Genomic DNA, 23,267 nt, shown 5'->3' with positions numbered 1-23,267 from the left:
CAGACCTCCCCTTCTTTCCCCTCCAAACCAGCATAGCAGAGTAAACAGCAGCTTCTGCACAGATGCTCGCAGTTACAAGTGTGGAGATGTTTCTGGCCTTGCCTATTTTAGAAACCGAGTTTCCAGGTCAGGTCTTAAATGTATTTTGAATGCACATTCTTGAATTTGCTGCTTTTCCTCCAGCTTTCTCTGGCAGATCATATAGTGCAATACTGAATGCCTAAAAATAATAATGCAAGAATCAGTTTTTATGCTTTCCTTTTTGTTTTACTCCTTCAATTTAATTTCTTGGATCTGTTTTACTGTGACTGTACTTAAGCAAAGAGTCCTTTCAGTGAGAAAGTCAGTCCTTTTAAAAATACTCACTTCTAAATAACTGAGTAGTATGAGTCACATAGCAGAAAAAAAGTTAAGAATCACAAACACTGACTCCAGTAATACATTGCTTCTATTAGTAGCAATTTGATTATGACCTTAAGACTTCCGTAACAGCATAAATATTTTAAATGGTTGAAGCAATTCGAATAATCTTAGTTAGCTCAGGCATTAAAAATGCAGAAGCAAAGGAAGCTTGCTGTCAGCATTCAGGCTTAGAATTATAGTTGCCATCATGACCGTGTCACTGCATGGTCATAACTTTCCAGATGGATTTACAACACAGCAGTCACCTGGTAGCCAAAACACAGAGAACCAAAGCTGGGACCTCCAGAACCAAAATCATAAGCCACAGTTTGAACTGTAGTGCTGTAAATACTCAGAGTGAATCTTGCCTCTGTGGGCTAAAAGCTTCCTGCAGGAGGTTGCAGTAGTGTGCAGATATTCCTCAAAGAATGAGTTGCAATAATGTTATAAATCATGCAGATTTAACTTTTATTACTGTGGTAGTCACTGTTTGGTAAGCACTCCATGTCAAAATAGGGAGTAGAGAAATTTGGGCTACATCTGTAATGCTAAATAAAATAGGGCTGCTTTGGTGGAGCTCCTGTGAGGGCGAATAATTGCAAAATCATTTCAAATAAAAATAATTGTTTTGTTTGGGGGCTTTTTCAGTTGAAAAAAAAAATAATGTGGGGACTGGCCTGCAGGCTATGAGAGTAGTGTTTTCACAATGTGAAAGAAGAGCTTTATGTTGCATGTGTGCATAGGAGACAGAAAAAGTCAAGACTTTCATGTCCCAAACTTTAAAATTCAAAAATAAACATGGCCCTACTGAAGATCATGTAAGCTTTCTTCTTGATTGTCTTGCTTTTGGTTTGATATATTTCTTGTCTTATTTGAATTTGATGCTTTGAGGGTAACAGCACCTGGCAGCTGTGGTTGTTACTGTGAATTGAGTAGCAAACAGCACTAAGGCTGATGAGCTTGTTGGCAGGTTGTATGTGGAAAAACACTTCAGGTCTAGATCCAGCGTGGATCTGCTACATGAGCTAAACTTTGCTGGTCCAGCTAGTCTCATGTCTTGGCCCAAGCACTGGCTTGGACATGGCCTGTCAGAGGAAGGTGGAAACACACAGTCTGAATATCATACCTGCCACGTGTTTGTGACATGTGTGCCATTACTTCATGAGAAATGTAATTTCTCAACTGTTGTTGTGATTGTCACAGCGCTTGGACCCATATCACGTTCAATATTGGCTGAATGAAACTCATCTATTTAAGCACTATGGGTACAGTACTCTACAATGTTCTTCTTGCACAAACAATATTGGCAGATAAAAGAACGCTTTTATTAAAGAAAAGCACATTTTACTATACACATCCTAGTGTGTTTCTTTCTGATCACTTCTTGTCTCACAGAGAAAAGATGCTTGAGCAATGATGGTGCTGTAGCTCACTCACTGCAGACCAACTCCAGTGTTACTACTTTCTTATTTGCTCTAGTTTTCTAGCTATTTAGAAGATTATTTTAATAATTTCTCCATCCTTTGCTTCAAGATATTGCTATGTAAACTTCTTCTAGGGTCGCCTTGAAACATTTTATTTTCAACAGGAAGAACCCCCATTGTCTTTACTCTTTCTCATATCTTAGTTTAATTAAATCTAACTGTTTTTATTTTTGGCTAATGTTACTGTATTTCCAATGTAAGAACATTACTGCCTGGATTATTTCAGTTATATTCCCAGTCAATGTCGTTTCTAGACTCAGGGCTGCCCAGAATAGAGGCTAAGACGCAAGCTGTTGCTTCTTTTCTTTCACACACAGTGTGACCTGAACTTTATGTAGGACTGTTCATATGAATAAGTAGTTGGCAAAGTGAATTAGGGTTGAAAAATCTGGCCCTAAAACTTAACCAAGAGACATATCAGATCAGTTCCCTAAAGATAAATGAACAATGTTATCATTTTATTAAGACAAATACTACTTGGTCTATAGAATAAACAAGCTTCCTCTCAGCCCTGTCATAAGATATTCATGCTGGAATTCACTTGAACAAGAGCGCATTCATTTCATAATAAATAACTAGTGGTTATACAACACCTTTGACCACAAAGCCTTCCAAAGGCTGTGTTGTATTTCTTCCGCAGTTACAAAAAAAACAATCCAGAAAAAAGTCAGGCGTAAGTTTAATAGTGTGAGTAAACGGCAAACAGATGACAGATATTTCACAAGCAAAAGACTAGCTTTATCGGAGAAGTTATTTTTTGCCCATTATTTGCTTGAAGCAAGACACCACTGTCAGTATATTGACAGAGAAACTGAGTCACAACACATAGTTGACCAACAGTCACAGAAACTTGTTGGAGCTGGCTTTAAAACTCGGGAGCTCCGGTCTGTGTCCAGTCCTTTGCTCACAAACTTCCTTTCCTGTGTGGACTGCATAAAACCAAACAATAGTTTTAATCAACTTTTTTTGTTGTCGTTTTGATTTGGTTTTTTTGCCAGGGATGAAAAAAGGGAGGAATACATTTATCAGGCTTTGAAAATGGTGAAATTCACTTCAGCGTATTGAAAAGGGCTTAAAGCTCAGAGAACTCTTGACCTGAATCTGTTTCTAGGAATCTGCAGAACAAGTTTGTTCTTCTGTTGTTAAATGTATTGTTGGATGATGATAAGCATGTTCATGGAAAACATAAGTAAATCATGAAAGTCTTATGGTAGTTACCATGAATAGTCATTGATCTGAAATTTCATCTGGGAAGTACATTCGTGGTTCATTACTGCAGCATTGCTGTTGCACAACCAGCTAGTATAAACAAACCCATATAGCCTAAATGACATGTTGCTTACCACTGATAGTACACAGTGAACAATGCTGAAGTGCTCTCCTGGCGGACTATCTGCAGAGTGGGATGTGTCCATCTAAATCATGTGGTAAACCCCCACAACTGCAGACAGACGGGGAGTGTTCCCGAATGACTGGCAAACAGGAAAAAAAACAGCTAATAGTCATTGAGGAAATGATTCATGATACATTATATGATATCTCTTGCTTTTTAATCTGCATGTTTTTTTCTAGATGTGAGCCAGCCAAGCACACACTCCTCATAAAATAGTTACATTTCTGAAGCATGAAAGTCATCAGGCTAATACAGGTCTAACAGCTCCACAGCAGTCTACGGGTATGGTCGGATCAAACAGAATTTTAAAAGAGTTCGGATTTAGCATGTTTGAAGTTGAATTTTTCAAGGTGTGTTTAAAGTTATCTAGAAAGCCATAGACACCATTAAAATCTGTATATTTGTAAGCTGTGTTCTATATATGCATACTTATGAAGGTTAGAGCTTGGGTAATAACACATTCAGCTCACTAACGGTAAGTTCAGTGTGAATTCCCTATACAGGTGGCTTTTTCATATATCTGTTCAGGCTTATCTTACCTCAGCCATGCTTGCCATCACTTTAGTCCTCTTACAATCATTTGCACCACTGCAAAGTACGATTGAAATATCATCCCATCATATCCTAACAGTTCTATATATTATCTCTGCTCCAAAAATGAGGGCTCATAGGCCTAATCTCAGTGATGTGTTCTGCATATAAAGCATGCATGGGTCTTCAGGAACTTGAAGTGCAGAGGCATTTACAATCCTAGCAGATTCAGTCTGTGCTTTAACATATCTAATCCAAAATTCTATCTTCTAATTGAAGAGATTTCTAAAAATGTGTTTTCCTTTTTCTGGAGCCAATATTTGACAAGCATCTGTTTTTTGCCTTTGTCAGTGGTATAATTCCCCTATTGGTTTGCAAATCTATAATAGCAGTATTTCTGGAGGAAAAAAAAACCCTGTTTTATTTCACACTACTTAAAACTGAAGGGAGCTGTGATGGTGCTAGTGCTGGTCATTACTTCAGGCATATCTGCTGAGACAAACTGCCCATCTGGACCTGCACATACCTTTCTACAGCAGAGATTTTTGCTGTAATGCTCCAAGACTGGTTCCTCCCTCTTTTTACTGCTTCATCTGCACCTTTGGTACTTGCTTGTCCCTTAAATGATTAGCAGCAGGGATAGTTTTCTCCTTATCTGGATATTTTTCCTATGAGAAGGTCCTAGAAATGGACATTTCTTAGAACATACTGCTGTCACTGGGATTCATGATATTTTGGAGTCAGTTTTAACACAGTGACCACAGAAGATCCAACCACCTTGAGTGAATGGTACTGGTCACTGACGAGCTTGTCTTCTGAAATAACCCTGCTCTGCCATGTCACTGCTCTAGTGCCCATCCCAGGAAAAAATCAGACTGATTGATTTCTCTTCTAGCTCTGGAGAATTTCTACATCTTAAGTCTCATTAAACCAGCCTTAATTTTATATATTTTTTTTTTTGTTAAAAATAGAACTTGTTCTCTACTCTTAAGGCTTGATTGCATGCTTTTTAGTTGATGGAAAACTTGTCATTTAATGCAGTGGCCTTTGATTTGTTCTCTGTTTTCCTTCAACTCCCATACTATTGGAGCTGGTCAGTTTCAGACTTTCTTTGGAGGATAAGGATTTGTTTTTATGCCAATCACCTCACCCATAAAAAATCTCCATCCCTCCCATTGGAAAAAAGCCAGCCTAGATCCTTGATTAGCCATTCAAAATCAATACCAGATTTTACCTTACAACTCTTACATAGAGCATGTGGACTGTGGGACATTGACTCTGGGGGTGGAGGTGTGACAAAGTGCTTAAAAACAGGTGGGTTTGTGTTTTCCACTGAGGCATATGCTGTTATTCACCTCGAAGAGAAAGGGAAGGCAGCAGAGAAAGGGGAAGTTTGGCCCATGTAGGAGGGTGAGAGGAAGTGGAAGAACTGAAGTAAATTTAATCAGTAGCATTGTATGGCAGTTTATAACCTGAATCCAAGAAACACAGCAAACATTCAGTTACTCGATTTGGCTGAAAGTCAGTGAAAGGTATATTATTACTTAGGCTTTTGAAGAATTTGGCAACAGAACAACTACATGTGAATGATGTTGCAAGGGAGGATGTAGTACTGAGACAAAGATTTCATACAGATAATATTTGGCTCCAGACTTGTGAGATTTGGATATCTCCAGTACAAACACCAAGACACTAACAAGAAAGATCAAACACACCCTATGAATTTTTATTACCTTACAAACATTGAGAAAAACCATCTAGCTGTCTGTGCTGCTTATGTGCTACAGGGTACATGAGAAGCTGGGAACCAAAGTCTTAATTTTCTCCTCTTAAAAAATTCCACCTTAAAGTACTTCTCTGAAAAGCTACTATTGACACTATTTTTCTCCAGTTTCCAGTTTGCAGCTGCTGCAGATCATTTAACCACATCCCTGTGCAGTGCTGCAGACTCATTGCCTGCTGACCCTGGTTTCCCGCTGAGTTGTGACTAAGCTGTCCCCCCGAGCCCTGGCTCCAGCAGCATGAGTGGACACGTGCTCTTGCTGGGGCCCCATAAAATCAGTGTGCTGCAGTACTAACCTCCAGAAGTTCGGATTTTGGTGGTAGAGACCCAGAGGTGCCTTTACGCCTTGTACCTCCTCAGTAAAGCACAAGGCATATGCCAAACTAACCTACCCTACCTGTACAACTGTAATGAAACCACTGCATTCATCTTACTGTTTAAGGAAATCATGGTCAGGCTTCAACTCCACTTTGGCTGAGTCAATTTTCATACACCTCAGCTCCCCAGCTGGAAAATAGGGCCTAGTTTCTTCCTCTTATACATTGATCTGTAAATTTGTGTTATAAATGCTTAATTTTTATATACTACCAGCAGACAACATGGTGATGCCCTGTTACACACGGGTGAGGGCAGCAGGAATCTACTCAAAAGACAAGACTAAATGTCAAAAATAACACAGATCGCATTTCCAAAGCAAAACACCATAATAACCACAGCAGAGATGTTAACACATTTGCAGAGTCTACCAAATCCAAGTATTACATGTCTGTTTTGTTGCAAGCCAATGAAGCAGAAAAAAAACTTGCTGTGGGTAAGAAATTTTGAAATTTAGGTATTGACGAAGTATTTTCAGCAGCTGTCTGTAATGATCCTAATGTGTTCAGTTATGGTAAATGTGGTGGAGGTGTAATATGTGTCAGACTGGCAATGACATCATGGTGAGATATGATAGAGTGGCTGCCACTATTGCCTCAAGCTCTTCTTGTCTGAGCCTCTGCCTCCAACAACTCCTACTCTTTTTTTCGTCAGCCTCCCACAGGTAGAGAAAGAAGAGGGGGAATAACTTCTTAAACAAAGTGTTCTGTATATGATGCTTGCCTCTTGTTAGAGGTGGGAGGATTGAAAAAGAATATTAGGACATCGTGTTGCCCATGTTCTGCAAACTAAAAAGAAGAAAAGAGTTAAAATGTCAGAATAGTCTAGAGAATAGTTTGCAAAACAGAAAGATATGATACAGAAAAATGCATTATGAATACCAGCACTCCATTCCTATATACTTGCATGACAGGTACACATTTTGCTGTTACATGAGCAGGAACCCCATAGCAGTGCCATGCCTTCTTTGTTAATTTATTAAAGGTATTCTAAATCACACACTGGCATTTTTGGAGATGTTTTGTTTATGGTTCCTTGTGTTCTGGATGAGGTGAAAGCAGGTGTAGCACAGAAAGTATAGGTCACATGGGGTGGGTGCTCTGAAGTCTGCTTCCATTTAGGAACAAAAGACAGGCTGAAGTTAGGAGGGAGGAAATATGTATCACAGCTGTGCCAAATATCTAATGCATAACATTAACACTGGCAAAAGAGGAAAGAAAACTTAAATGTGAGGAGGGGAAGCATCTCTAGGGAAAAGGCACATTAAAAAGAGTAACAGGAACCCAAGACAAGTCTGTTCTTGATTTGAAGGCCCATAGCACAGCAGCCTGCTGAGAGGAACTGAAAGAGTCTCTTTTGTAACAACGGAGGCTTTGAGCATTGCACAACCAGCTGAGAAGTGTCCTGGGATGTCCATGAGACTTCTGTGGATAAATATAGAGGAGCAGGCAACTGTTGAATACTGTCTCATGGCTTACAGACACAACACAAAGGTAGCTTTCGTGCTCAGACTATTAACCTGGTGAAAATAAAAATATTTTCTGGAGTCTGGGAACTGATGCTATGACAGTGCTGGGAACAGGGGACTAGTCTCTGCCTCTGGGTTTTACATCTGCTCTTCCTCCCAGTGCCTCACAGGCCTGGGAAACAGAAAGGACTTGAGGCTGGATCTTCAGGTATTATTCCTGTGTAGTGATATTGCTTGCTCTGGGAACTTTTGACTGCTGTGAAGACAGAAATGAAACTTTCCTTCATTTCACTGGGCACATTTAGCCTAATCCAAAAGCTATCCTGTTCCATGTGCTTTATCCCCTTGTTATATTCCTGTAAATTATTCACATTAGGAAAAATAAAATAAAATAGTAAAGAAGAAAAGCCAGCAAATCTGAAATGAAAAATCCATAAACATGTATATACACGCTCAAAATTTCTTATGTCCTTTTCTTTATAACAAAATGGCTGCCCACATTTTCAGGAGCCTGATAGAGCACTAATTTACCTGAAGACCTCCTTTCAACATAAGCTGAGAAGCAAGGGCTTACACCAAGTGGAAAAGGAGCTACAATCACCTGAAAGTCAGGCCCAGAACCTACAAAGTACTGTAAGATCCCCCATAGCTTTCAGGAAAATAAAAACAGTGACTGCCAGGCTTTGGACTTTTCCAGAGTCTTCTTCTGACCGAGTAGCAGTCAACAAGTGGAAAAAGTGAAAACTGTATCATTGCAGAGTTCAAAATATTTGCCTTTGCAAGTTGTTATATGAAGGCATCTCTATTACCTTAGCAATGAATTGTAATTGCTTTGTCCCTTAGTGGCTGGATGTCTTGAATGAGGGTTGCCATATTAATAGTACTGGTTGTAATTGGACCTTCTTCAGTTTAGGGGATAGAATTACAAGGCCACATTCTGCCCTTATTTAATTTCATAAAGCCTGACTGAATATGCTGAGTGGTACTGTGGTCTGACTGAGAAATTAGTGTCACTGATGCCTTGCAGTACTAATTCCACACATCTTCATCTAAGACAGGCTTATTCTGCTATATTTCATAGGCTACAAACATGTTGCAAGGATTCCTGCTAGGGGTTACCTCTTGTATTTCCAAGAGGTTTCCAAGGATCACAGCCCAGGAAGAATTTTGAGATTACTTTATTGAATGATTTTCCTTATCGTTTCAGTGGAGGAGATACATGGATTGCCATCTGTTCAGGGAGCTGACATTACAGACCCTTACAATTAAGGCTGTCTTGATAGGTAAGTACTGGTTTTCTATCCTAGCGGCTTGAGAGGTACATCTGTTATTCTCAGCAGATAAAAACTGTATACAGGCTAACACTACTATACTCACTAGAATCTTGTAATTGGTGCAAATTAATATTTTACTGTGGATTTACTGGAATACTGTGACTTGGGAGGGGTGCCAGCAAGTTACTTGTGCCGGTTTCTGACAATGAGGAATTGTTGATGTCAGTGGGAGCACAGAAAAATTCAGAAATATGAAAGTTGTTGGGCAGAGCACAACCCTAGAGTGTTCAGCCCACAAAGTTCATTGACTAGATTTGGTTCATGTAGAAACAGAACAAATTACTTCACGATCGTATTTTCTATTTTGAGAAGAAAAGATGGCTCTTTAACCTTTCAGTCTGTGTCTAATTTGCCTCAGGGCTGATTCCTGGTCCTAAGATGAAGTCACATGGACTGGCTCATGTCCTGCCCCTTCTATAGCCGATTTGTCTCGAAGAAAACTAGCTGCAGAGAGCAAACAATAAAACAGTGTAGACAATCAGAGCTCCAGTGTTCAGTCCTCCTCCCTGGCTCTCTGTTACTTAACATTGAAGATATAGCCTCAAAGTCCATTGCAGACCCCTTTTCTGTGATTCTGTGAAAGTGATTGTTATAATGTGTTGCTAAAAGAAATTGGACAAGCTTGTTAGAGTAAATCTCTTCCAATGAATACATAGTAAGGAGGGGTCAAGAATTTTGTTATTAAGGGATCCCCACTGATAGAAAAATAATTCCAAGCTTTTGGTTAACAAGATTTTAAGGTCTTTAAGCTCCTCTATTCTACTGACTAGTCCAAGCCCGTATGCTACCTGTGAATTAAGCTTTTAAGACAGTCCATGTGCAATGTCTTTATTATGGACTGATGCCTATACCACAGACTCCAAGAAGCACAATCATAGAAAATGACAACTATAGCTTTGCTCACATGGGAAGGTTCCAAAGCCTAAATGGATTTGTAGCCCAAGGACCCTATAAATGTTTATTGAAGAATGAGAACTAAGCAACTTGTAATGCTGATGCCTGCATATCTCCCTAGTGCATATCACAAGAACTGTGTTCTGCATCTGACAATGAGTTTGAAGCCAGGTAGCAAAAATGAAAATCGTCACTCGTGTTCTTTTTAATATTAGCATAGGGGCAGAATGAAGAAGAAAAACAGACATACAAACACTCTGCATGTTTCTTTTGCATATACAGATTTTTCTCTATGAATTATAAGCAGTGTGTAATGAGTGAGCCATGGAGGGAAGGAACATGGTCCAGTTGCATAAGTGCTAGAGGCTTCTCTAGATTGACCACTATGAAACACTGGTATCATTTCAAAGAAACAGAGAACACGAAAGAGATCACCTATACTTATACCAGACCTATCTTGGTGAAAAGACAAGGAAAGAAAATTAAAAACTTCTTACTAAAAATAAATTATTTTCTGTAACATTTTTTCCCTGCTCCAGAGGAAAAAAAGTCAGTCAGGTTGCTGCTTGAATTTTGGAAGGCTTGTTGTAGATCATATTACTTATCACAAGACTGGATAATTTTAATTTCTGTACAAAGGCATAGATGCACTTTATGAAATGGAACATTCAATCTTTTCTCATGCTAAAACCCCTTCAATTTGATATAAATTATCTTCTTGCTTATATGATGTACTGAAATCTTGACACCAGGAGCTTTCTGAAGTAATTAGGTAGTACTTTATCACTTTGTCAGTTCTCTCCTTACCCACACATGACCTTACTATTCAAACTCACTATCTGTAGGGGGCATGCTGTTACTGAGATCCTTGCACCTTTACTTCCAGAGCAGTGTTACTTTGCTTTTCAGAATGGTTCCCCACCTAACCTGGAAAAAACAACTGCATTGATGAGCAGTTCTTACTCATTGACTATTAACTCATGAGTATTTACCCATGAGAGTACTCATTTGACTTAATCATATCTTATAGTTTGAAGAACTGAATACACACACTTGCAGATTCTGAGAGAAGCAGCATAAGAACAGCCTAGCATTTGCAACACGGTGTCTGGGACACCACAGACTCTCCACGTGGAACACCAGGGCAAACTGCCAGTGCCAGACCACGCTTGCTTTGGGTCCCCAGGGACAGCACATTATTTTGGTGAGTATGGGGCCTATCACAAAATCAGTCCTTGACTTTCTCTCTGGGAAGTTTTTCTCCTCATTGCTGTGAGGTGAAGACAAAAGGGTGAAAAATGTGGCAAAGTTTTTGAGCTCCACAAATGCAAAAAGATATGATTTGAAAAGTTAAGTTTGCCAATTATTCTGAGGTTTTGTGGGTCTTAGCAAATGATTTGAGAGATCAGGACTGGAATTAATTTTGAAAGCCGTATCAAAGGACAAAATGAAGACTGTCTGTACAGGAAGATCTTTTAAAACATGTGGGTGTTATTCATTCACCTCTGGATATTTTTTATCTCCTCTGAGACAAAAATGTTTTGTATGCATTTGGCAATTAAAGTGATGGAGTTGTGAAATAACACTGATAATGTACTTTGAGAAAGTCAGTAGAGTAACTTTCATGAGCAAAGGAGGAAAGAAAGAGAAGGCAGATCTGATAAGACTGAAGCACATCCCAGTGACAACCAGAGCTGCTCTGTATCAAGATGAGAGAGCTATAGCTGCACTGATAAAAAGAAAATATTTGGTCACCGTCAGCTTCCCCAGAGCATCTGCTAGCACAACAGACCTAATGAGTAAATCCACATTGGCAGTATGAGTCATTTCTCTCAGCTGCATGAACAGAGCTTAAAGACTATGTGCTAGGCACCCCAGCCTCTCCTATTTCAAAGCAGCAGAGAGTATTTTAGAGGAGCTGAATGGAATAATTATCTGATTGGGAAATAATACTCGAGGGACTGGTGTCTAGTGGGGTAAATTATAGATTAACACCAGATAACTCATGGAGAGAGTCTGTTTGAATAAGAGCAATGCAGCCTTTGGAAAAGAAACTAGGAGATCAGCTGGCCTCTATTCAAGCTACGGCTCAGCTACTGAAATGTCTTGTGCAATTGCAACTGTCATTATGGCTGGGAGACTTTTGCTGGAACAGATATAAAAGAGAACCCTGAACTGTAATAGCAAGGGGTGGTTGGTCTGGTCATGGAAAACACAGCAGGCCTCCAACTAAATGCAGAATTTACATAAGCAGATACTTAAATTTAAGCACAGAAGTAGCCATATAGAATTAAGGTATCTTTGGGGTGATTTAGGAGGATGGCATTAGCAAGGTAAAGATCATTTGTTTCTTTTTCCCACTCCCATTTTATTTGTTTCATGGCTAGTGTTTGACAGATTGGTTGAATCCATCAGCAAAACCACCTACCCAACACTGGAAACAATTGTAGAATGTATCTTTGCATTTTTCAGAAAGACAGAAATGCTGAAAAAGCACTAGAAGAGGAATTGGATTAGTCTGACTTCATGGTATCCTGGGCCTGGTCTGGCTGTGCTTGGAAATGACACTGAAGCTGCCATTTATTTTTTTATGTGTTTGGTTGTCTAAGTAAATGTATTATTTGGAGTAGTTTGCAAGGAATCTGGAAAACTAGTATTAATCCATACAGGAGATGACTCAGAAAAGAGCGAGATACTCTGAGAAGGCTGCATGCAGGTAAAAGCAGAGAACTTGAGGCTGTACATATTTTTTTCAGGCATTTGCTGAACCATGTTATACCTAATATAGGATACTTAAAGTGAATGTATCTTGCACTTAATATCTGAGTCACTGTTTTCCTCTCTTACATAGTAGTAACTTTACAGAAACTGGTTCATGTACGAGGTGCAACTTGCAGCAAAATGTTTTGCCTCCATGGAGGCTGATCCTTTTGAGCTTTGCAACCATCTTTATACTTCCACATATTTTCACAATACCCCAGTCCTACTCCTCATCAGTATGAAACTAATTAAAAATAGAAGGGTTCTGGAGATAAATGCATGCTTAATTCTGCCTGCTAATAGGAAATCCTATTATATGAGATAGGTCAGACTTAAAAATTAAAACTGTCTTTTCCAAGCTTAGTTCATGGTGTGAATTTTTTTTTTCCCCTCAGATGTGTACTTGGACCCATCCAGACTAGACTTTTATGAATGCCTGGGGAGCTCCATTAACTTCACTGAAGCACAAATTTAGCTCGGCATGAGCTTTAACAAAATATTGTTAAGGGGATTTGTATGGAAAGTACTCGCTTCACTTTAATAACCCGTAAGACAAGAACCATAACCTTTTCTCTAACAGCTTCTTTACTACTGTATAAACTAATTCAGAAACTTATATTATTTTGAGTGACAAAGATTAAAGAACATTTTGCAAAACCCCCATGTGGCACACACTAGCCTTCTATAAAATAATGCAAAAATAATTAGCAGGAAGCAACTGAATACTTAAGAGAATTGTAGGAAATAGATCAGTAAAGTTATGAGGCTAAATTCATCCCCGGTGTAATTCCACTGACTTCATTTTGTACGTAGATTTGAAATAAGCAACTTAGCGCACTGTGCATGTGCTGGGAAGTGTCACTTTTAAGCTGACCTGTTATGCCATGCCCCACTCCTGGGCTCTGTGCTGAGCTAGATCCTGCTGTCATCTGCCAGGTTTATTCAGATCAGTGGTGTTGTGGGTGTGCATGCCTTACCCAGGAACAAAAACATGTTGTTGTCTTGTTGTCAGAAAATGGAGGAAATTTTACCAGGGGATCACACAGCCTCCTTGTTTCTAGGAACCTTTACTAAGCAATAGCAAGTGTGTGTGTATGTCTGTATGTGCATATGAAGGTGTATGTAGACACCAACTGTGAAAGTACTTCCACCGATTTCATTTATCAGCTCTAGTGGTCTACTCAACTGTTTAATCTGCCTTAAGAAAAGACTAGCTATTTGCTGTTTTGCATCATTCTGTTAGGGCACGTTAGGACTGGTGTTGCTCAGCACACCATGGAGTTTGTGATTAAGTTCTGAAATAGTCCATTGCAAAACAGACACAGGAAACGTGTCTGCTGAGAGACTAAGAGGGGGTGAGGGAAATTCTGGGCTATGAGAAAAGCACAAATTTCTAGAAAAGCAGTAAATCATAATCCTTTATTTATGGCTACATTTCAACCAAAATATTTCTCTTATTCACTGAAACAAGCTTTTCTCTTAGTTACCATGTCTGGCAGTGAGCAATAGCGAGCAGTAAGCCTGAATTGAATTGCAAGGTGAGTCTTTCTGCCCCATCTTCTACTTGACCTTCCATCATTCAATCCAAGCCAATTTTCCATATTTCTTCTGGGGTTATTAATGTCAGTTCATAATTGCAGCTGATAATTGAATAAGGGGAAAAAAAAAAAAGGTATCGGTTATGTTGATGCTTTAGCCACCTACTCTGAGACAGAAGCCCATTCCTGGCTTCTGGCTTCCACCCCCATTTCCATCCTCCACAGCCCCTGAAGATGTTGTGCCTTGCTCTCCCAACCAACCTGCCACTGTCCATGCTGGCCTTGCATGCCCCGTGGCCCAGCCCCAACCTGGGGCTGGTTATAGTGAATCATAAAGGTACCTCACAAGTATGAATACACATATATAGTGAACACGTGCATTATGTCCTAAAATGTTTCCTAACTATCATATTCATTATGCATATCAACACCACTCAAAATATTTCAATGTTTGTTTATGGATATACTTGCAAATCATTATGGTAATGCTTTACTACTCCCCCCTATTTTGAACATGTATACTGTGGATGTGAAAGTACTTTCCTGGAACTAGGTAGCTGTGCTTCAAGATTACAAGCACCTTCATATGACACAGACCCTTCTTTTAATTTGCTTCTATATGGCTCTTCTTTCTTCCCTCCCCTACAGAACACAAACCCAAAACTTTCCCTCCCAGTCCCTCCAAATAGAACCAATTTATCTAGCTGAGAAGAGGCTTGTAAATAAAAGGGCATGTGTCCCATGAGAAGATCTCAGTGTGCATGTTTGAGCAGGAAAAAAGATATCTTTCACAAGCAGCCATAACTGTGTCTCTGACATTTGATAAGGGAGAGAGAGATCTGTTTGTGTGCAGAATTCTAAAGTCATTTAATGATCAAAGAGCAATCCTGATTTTATCTTCCAGTACTTCCTCACTGGTGATAAGATTAATTCTTTTAATGTTATGTTTGACTGCTCTAACCATAAATAGATGTGTCAAAATACAAACATGCAAGACTTGGGAAGGAACAAGGAGAATTGCTTTATTGGCCAGAGACAGAACACATTTAAAATATATTTTTTTTTAATTTTATTTTCCCTTTGACTCTTCATTACTTTTTTTTTTTTTTAATAAAAATGTATAAAGCTACAAAATTAGTGTTTACATACAAATTGAGAGCTGTTTGGTTTTCTTCCTTCTTTTCATATCTTCCTTCACTTTCATCAACAGAATGCCATGCTGATTTCAAGATTTTCTGTCATCTATTCTCTATCCTACTGCTAATTCTGTCTGCCTTCTGCTTGATAGATGGGATGTTGGATGCTGGCCCTTCCCTGTGGGAGCTCAGTTGGCAGTTGCAAAGATGGCTGTCCCCAGCAGACGTCAGTTCTGGAATGTGGCAGGGGATCCCCTTCCAGAAGTCAAGTGTGATGCCGGAATTGGTAGTAGCTATTAATACTGTCTGTGTTTTTATGATGAAAAATTGGCAAGTGCAATGCTTTAAGACCTATTCCTGCCCAAAGTATTCTTGTGGATGCTGGCATGAGACCAATTGGTTGACTTGAGTCTGGTAAAACTAACCTTCTTCTCTCTTCTTTCCCCTTCTGTAAGTACAGTCATCAGAATAATTGAGGCACTGCTGTGACTTATAGAAAAATAATGTGTTCTGGGAGCCTGATGACATAGCAAGACATGAAAATCAAGTCTGATATATTAAAACCTTGAGGAAAATTAACTTTGTTCAGAGCGTATGGTGTAAAATAGCAAAATTTTATGCTCATACAGGCCAAAGTTAAAATCAGTAACCTTTATGGCTGTTGTAACCTTCCTATAGGGTTACATGGTTGGATTATTTAAAAAGTAGTTTCAAGAGTCTTTTTTGAAATAAATCCTAATTTTGCATATCTAATAATACAGTTGCATAACTGAAAAGGAATTTACAAATGCATTGGTATGCACAGTATAAGATCTGAAAATCTGAAAATGGGTATGCAAGTCTGCTTTTCAGCAGAGCTATTTTGGCAGCTGCATGGAGTGTCTGTTCTAGAAAGCACAACATTTAACTTATACTCTAATGATTCTTACATTCCTGCCATTTTTGTCCCCACAGTAGCACATCGAAGCAGCTGGTGGCATTTTGGATGTCAGGGTGAATACGATATTTACTAACTAGAACTATTCCTAGACACATGTAGCCAGAGGGTAGGGAATTGTGGGTCTGTCCTATACGTGGATGGGAGATCATGAGGAAATGTGGATATAAGATGGACATTTACCCACAGGAATTAGGCAGAAACATTGCACCTAATTACATTGTCACTGCTCAACTGAGAGAATAGGAAAGAGGTGAAGGTAATGCCTAGAGATTACAAGTGGATTCAGGGTTCTTCATTAAAAGATGTGATAACTCTTAAGTCCTGGCTTTACAGAGTTAGATAAAAGGGGGCAGAGGGAGGGGTACTGGGGAAACTGAACTACGTTATGATTAAGTTACTTTTGGAAGCAGAAGAACAGTCAGAGCTGGGATTATAGTCAAAATCTTCACATGCCTGAGTGAATAACAATTTCATTAGCCTGTGCTGCCACTTCATCAAGTACATCAAATACACTTCATCAGCTAACTCCCTGTTAGCAGCCGTAACATGGGGGCTGGTAATGACAATACCACTCTGTACTCCTTCTTGTTCTTTATTTTAAAACCAGAGGAGCAAGGAGGTAGAGCTGTATCAGAAACCATTCAGTTCAACCAGCTCTTAAAATTATAGTGAGCTCTGGAACAAGCTACTTGCTTGTTTTTGCTGCATGCTTTTCTGGACTCCCAGCTCCCCAGTGCTCGCCACTGCCAGCCCTTGCTGCTCCTTTTCCTAAGAGCCATGTCAACCAGTCTCACATTGCAGAAGGCTTTTCTTTACCTCTCCCTTTCCCTTTCCCTTTCCCTTTCCCTTTCCCTTTCCCTTTCCCTTTCCCTTTCCCCTTTGTTTTCCTTTGTTTTCCTCTTTCTCCTCTCTCTTGTCTTAGGCACAGACTCAGAAGTCTCTACTCCTGGGCAAGGGAATGGGCACCAGAGAGGCAAAAAGAAAGCAACAAACTACTCCAGATTAGCTCCCTGTGCCATGCTCTGGCTAATGTCTGATGTATAAACAAGCTGTCATGATTTAACCTTTTTGTACACCCTTGGTGAGAACAGATGCAGGTCTGATAATGACAGTTTAAAAATGAATTAACAACATTGGAAGAAAGTGCAGGAACCATTCAGAGGTAGGAAGGCTGAGTTACAGTGAGTATTGAGAAAGGACAAAACAGTTTACCAAAACAGCAGATCAGGAGATGTCTCAGTTACTGGCTATTAGAACCAGCATGGAAACATTGGTTGCTAAAAGATCATTGAATCTATTAGACAAAAATAGAATAAGAACTGATGTTTTGAAGCTCAAGCTGAACAAATTCAAATAAAAAAGAGCACATATTTTTAAAAATTATTATGACGTTAACCTTCAAAAGAGGCTTCCAGAAGCAGCAATAAGTAATCTACTCTGGGTGCCTTTCTGGAAGGTTAAGTTTTAATCAACCTCAAATTATTAGCCTTGGTACAGATAAAATATAATGGCCTGTGATACATGGAGACCCTGGAGTTCTGTCTAACAGTGAAATACATGAATAAAGACATTGTATGAGTCCGTGATTATGTGATGGATTCATGGAATCAAGAAGTGAATAACTGAGACAGGAACTTGGCTGTGTAACCTGGGGGTTGGGAACTCTAGCCAGCTTTGGGAGATGGACTTGGTCCCATTCCTTTCTGTGTCTTTTACATTAAAAAGTCCTGGGGAGAGAGAAATCCAGGAGGCAGTTCCTACCCAGATGTAAGCCATGGTTGCTAGACCTCACAGACAGCTTCCTTTTTACACACTTTCCTACTATTTCCCCAAGCTGCACATGGCTCTTCAGCCTAAAGGGAGGGAGATGTCATCCCTCAGTATGTAACACAGTAGACTAGATATACTCTTAACACACAAAGGCTATGAGTCTGACTCAGGGGTTTAGACAAAGCCTTACAATAAGTTCCCTGAATGACTGTACTGACCAATAAGTAATTATGTATAAGTGGATATTACCATCAGCAGTTGTTTCTGTTAATGAAGTGGTAGGTTCCAGTTTGAGACTGAAGTACCTGCACCTATGGTCCCATTACAGTCGGGGTAGATCTAATCAGTGCAGTCTCACTGGAGCTGAGAGATATTCAGCTAGCCAGACATTAGGGCTGCAATTCAATTGCCCACACAAAACCATTTGAGATTCTCAGAGCATCCAAAATGCCTGCAGAGGGCTGGCAGAAATGAGTTATGACTTACAGAAGATCCCCATCTCCTGGTGTGGCAGATGGAGGCCAGGGAGAAAATGGCACTAGGCATCCACGTATAGGTAGCTCAGTCCATTCCTGGGTGTCAAATTTTAGTTAGCTAAATCACTGTCCTGCCTCTGTCATCTGTATGACTAGATGTCTGCTGAATATGATGGGAGTTTTGACACCTCACACACAAGTAGACAACCACATTTAGGGCTCTTAATCTGAAGCTGAATGCTGCTCAGACTAACTGTAGCTCTGGTGGTCTGTATTGTGGTCACCACAGTAAGTGGTGACTCCTCAGGGATCGCAGGTTTTGCCTAAATGCCAGAGCGAGTGCCACACTCATCACATGTGGGTAATAGCACCCAAGTGGCTAAACCCTGTGGTCCTGAGAGCTCCAGGGCTCACTCTGGAGTTCCCTTACTGGTTGTAAATGTGACTGATGTAAAGCAGTTCCAGTGGGAAGGTGAATCTTGTCCTAAATGCCTTAGTTATCACTTTGACATTACATAAAAGTGTATGTATACTTTGGCTTAACTAGGTATATATGTACAATCGACAACAAACCAATGTTAAGGCCATCATCTATGATGGGGAGAAATCAATTTCTATCATTAATGAAGAAAAGAGATTTTTAAAAACCTGAAGGTGAAGCCAAGTTTCTTAATCACTGTCCTATTCTTAAGAACAGCTAACAATATCTTTAATGAGACCTGTCTTTAAATGTCTGTAAAAGCCATGGAATCCTTTTCAGCACATGGTACTAAGGTGAAGGAGTAGAATTGAAAGTTTATAACAAAAGTTTTCACTTCAGTCAAGGAAAGATCACTGAGGCAGATAAACTGGCTAATGAACCATTACTGACACTAACAACAATAAAAACAGAAGAGACTGGGTCTTCCACTGTGGACAGGGTTTTTTTTTATAGAATACCTACTACACAGTGACTGATGAAGTGAATAAAGAAAGCAATTATCACAGAGCCAGCTGGGAATGGAGCTAGCAGTAAGTAAGGGGGAGAAAAACAACAATGGCCATCATTTTAAGCCAGAAAATTCACATATCTTATGTCCTACTATCTTGGTCTTTTCTGTCTGCACTGGCACAGCTGATCTTTCTTTGTTAAAATGCCTTGTACAATGCATATCTCAGCCCTACTTGTTCTACCAGTGTTCTTCAGCCATCTCTAAAATCCCCACTGAAGCACAACATTGTTTTAAAAAGCATAACAACAGCAGCGTTATTTGGACCACATTACAGTGAGGAAGATGAGTCCTTGGTTTGCCGCCCTACCCCTATTGCCATGACTGCCACGATGCGTGCTGTCCCTGGGTAACCATGGGCCAGCTGAGCACCTGGGAAACCTCACACATCACTACCACCTTGTCCTTCGACTCCAGAGCTGCAGGGCTTCCACTGGAAAAATGGGTAACAGATGATGATCTATCACTCTGTGGCTTCCTCCATGCTATGCTCCTTCATTCAGGGCAGTTTTGCTGGGGTTTTGTCCTGCCTCTATTAGGTGAGGAATGTAGAAGGAACTGAGTAAATGGGTGTGATGTGGTTAGCCGATGCAAACCCATGTCGTATTTTTCTTACCTGCAGTGATCTTCTTGCTTCTTGCCAGTACAACCACCTTCCCAGGGAGGCAAGGACTCAGCCCCCGGAATGGATACTGCTGCACTATTTTCCACTCTCTCACACATCCTGTGTCTAAAGGGGCTCCTCCCTTTCTTCCTGGGGTGTTTAGGGGTCAAATACCTCCCAGGCAGGATCCATTTTTAATTCCATGGTGTGGCTGTGAGAAGAGTATAGCAGAGTACTACAGTAGAGAGCTGGACAACATGCTCTTTATTTCTAGAACAATGCAGCCTTTTTCTGAGTTAAACAAACACTTTACCCAGCAATGCTATCCTTGGCAGTACTACAGAGTTCCCAGCTTACACAGCCTAAGTAGGTAGATTAAGTTTCTCACCAGATTAATCACGCCAGTGGCCCTTGCCCAATCCAGGTGTCTGCAGAATAAAACATCATCACTTGCTGCAGTCACCGATGTTCTTTGCTGCTGCAAACTTTTTGAGAGCTTTGATAAATCCTTTTTTTTGCTGGGTGTTCCCTTCCCAGTCACTGCTAAACCACTCATTTGAATCTATTTGCTCTCCAGATCAGTCTCACTGTCGCAGATCTCAGCTGTTCCTAGCATGCAAGCCAAGCTTGTCATGCTGCAGAACCGTCTCCTCTAGTTTTCTTTCATTTCTTGTCTCTCTCCCACTGGCCTAACAACTAGTCTAAAATTACCTTGCCCATTACCCTGTCTTGGTTTTGGACTGACAATTGCTGTCTCAAGTGATACTTAAGTTGCTACAGACAAATCAGTTGTCCATCTGTATTGCATGCTTTCAGCCCTGGTGAGTGGAGGTGGTCTGTTAAATATTTTCTTCAGACACGGCTCAGCCTGGTGGGAACTCTGCCTGTCCCAAACCAGTGGCACTGGGGCAGCAGACTCTTTCTGTGCTGCATAAAGGGGATCTAGCTCTGCTTTTAAAGTGTAATCAGAAGATAAAATATTGTTTAAGATTCATAAAACAGTGAGGGAAGGTATAACCATTAGAACTTGAGGCAGTAAAAAGGCTGTTGAAAAAGGGAGGTTGAGCAGAGGAACACATTTTCAGTAATCTGCAGGGAGAGGCTGTGCAAAGCTTTCCGTGTGTTTTGATTCTCACATGTTCTAGCAAGTTGTCCCTGAAGGGGCAGCATGTACCATATGGGTAACCCTAAACATGCTTTCAAACTGAAAGTCATTTGCATTCAAAATTTTAGCCCCAGATTTGCACACCATGTTTCAAAGTTGTGAAGCACAGGGGACACCAGGTACAAACCACCCCTCTCTGAACATTCCTCCTTCCTGCCAAGGTAGAGGAAAGCTTTAAGGACGTCTGCTTCCTTGGGCATCTTTGATCTTGAGGTGGAGCCCGTTTGTTCTCCCTCCCCCCCAGCAAGGAGGCCGCATCAGGCCTCTTTCCCCTCATGCACAGGGACAGATCTAGAGAAGGTGCATCCCGGGGAGGGCTGCAGAGAGAAGCTGCTTTTCTGCTTCCTGGGTAGGGCTAGCTGGCAGAGGTCAAAGCAGTACCATAAATCACTCTGTCATGTGATGGATGTGATATCCGCTCCTTTCGGTGATTACTGTTGCATCTCCCTCCTTATATCAAATCAAAAGCAGCCAAAACATAATGGCAGCCACTAACTTACTGAGACCTGCGAGCTGGTTCACCCTATTAATAAAGCACACTGGTTGACACAGTGAGGGTGAGGTCACGGTAAACAACAGAAGTCTCCTGACAGATGAATGGATGAGACTGGTCTCACTGGACATCCATCAGCAGCTCTCTTCCTGAACCTTGCTTTTGCCCCTCATTGCAGGGCTGCTTCCTCCTCCCAGGGGTTTTCCTTCCAGTGCGGCCTGTTTGCTGCTGGAGCAAATCCTCTGTTACCAGCCTGCTGCTCTGGTGTTTCTCACTGCCGTTGGCGGGGTGGGTGGTGGTACTTCTGTCAGTGTAGAAGGGTTGTTGAGAGCCTTCCCAAGCTCTTAGGAAATGCAGAAATTGCAGGCGTCTGTGTGTCATTTCAGCATCTTCTTTTTCTCCTGTGGGATGGGGGAAAAAGGCTGGTTATGACGTACAGCTGCAGGATGAAAGGAAGAAGTGTGGGATCCCCCATTTGTTTCATGGCATATGACATTTATTTCATTACTTTCCTCTTTGGCTAAAGAAGTCTGTTGTAAAAACAAACATTAAGGCTTTGAGAATGCCTGCCCCCAGCTGCATTGGGGTGCCTTGGTGGCACCCCCTTACCACACTGCACTGGATCTAGGAAGAAATATCTGCTGTGGGAAGTCTTATCTGAGGCGTAGCGTTTTTAGTGTGACTATAAAGAGGAACTTGTGCGAACCGGACGTCTCAGGCTCTCTCCCCACCACCCTGCGACTTGCTGAAGAGGCTCTGTGAAAGTGATCCTTATCTGCAGCCTGGCAACTCTATGTAGGCCTTTGTACGGCCCCACAACCCACTGGTTTATAGATATTGTAGGAGTCCTTTCCTCTGACTAAGAGATTTACCAGTCCTGAAAGAATGTTTTCCTTAATGTTACTTTGAGTTAATTTGACTGCATCACAACAGCAAGGGGAAAATAATATGTTTGCTTAAAAATGTAGATTTTCAAGAACGGGGTAATATTTCAGAAACACCATCGATTAGCAGTACTCTTTCTTTCTGGTTCACATTTTATCTTAAAACTGTCATTAAAACTGGCAAGAGAATGTGAGTAGGGAGGTCATTGGTATTTTGTACCTCTGGAGGTCAGATAATATCCAAGTTGGCTACCTTACCTACCTTGAAATGTACCTTGTAGCTATGATAAAATATTATACAATAAATTGGTTTTTAGTAACCAAAACAGGCTCCTCCCCATCAAATTCCTCTGGCAGAAGAGCAGAAATAGTTGCAAGATGCTCTGCCAAAATGCTAATTACACCCTAGGGAATCATCCAGTTATGCACAAACATGTGGCTGTTTATGTCTTTTGCATAATGCATATAACCTAACACACTTCTTTTTTTCTTCTGCAGGAGATCTGTATATCTGAGTTAATATTATGTCAGCTGCACTTTCAGAAGTTGCAGAAGACAGAAAAGAATGTTTGTTAAGAAATGCATAGAAGTCAACCATGGATTTCAAATTACAAAAAAATTTCATGCCTTTTTTGTAGAGCAGCCATATATATCTTTCCGTCTTTTAACAGCTTTCAGATTCTCAGGGAACTGCAATGTAAGTCCAACATGGGCTCACTACCAGCTCAGAAAACAGGCAGAATGGATGATGAAGTGTAGAGGTGCTCCTCTTTCACTCCTTGCTGAAGGTAATTTGAGGGAATGGGGGTTTCTGTGTGGGAGAATATGTGATGCAAGAACAATCTAAT

At 40.5% G+C, this 23,267-nt stretch overlaps 1 protein-coding gene across 2 annotated transcripts in view; it reads left to right on the top strand.

The window, feature by feature from the left end:
* The first annotated feature begins 4,480 nt into the window (after window positions 1-4,480).
* The window catches only part of LOC308065240 (uncharacterized protein), a 43,551-nt gene continuing 24,764 nt past the window's right edge, over window positions 4,481-23,267 (top strand). The window contains exons 1-2 of one of the 2 annotated variants that reach the window (XM_080390969.1): window positions 4,481-8,719; window positions 23,091-23,207. In XM_080390969.1, coding sequence (XP_080247095.1) covers window positions 8,656-8,719; window positions 23,091-23,207 — 181 coding nt within the window. In that variant the 5' untranslated portion in view covers window positions 4,481-8,655. Of the gene's footprint in view, window positions 23,208-23,267 lie in introns of both variants that reach the window. The other variant, XR_013928713.1, reaches the window with a different exon arrangement.

Source organism: Falco punctatus (assembly GCF_963210335.1).
Source record: "Falco punctatus genome assembly, chromosome: 6".
Classification (NCBI taxonomy): Eukaryota; Metazoa; Chordata; class Aves; order Falconiformes; family Falconidae; genus Falco; species Falco punctatus.
The sequence above is the reverse complement of the archived record's forward strand: the minus strand, read 5'-3'. Positions and strand labels throughout refer to the sequence as shown.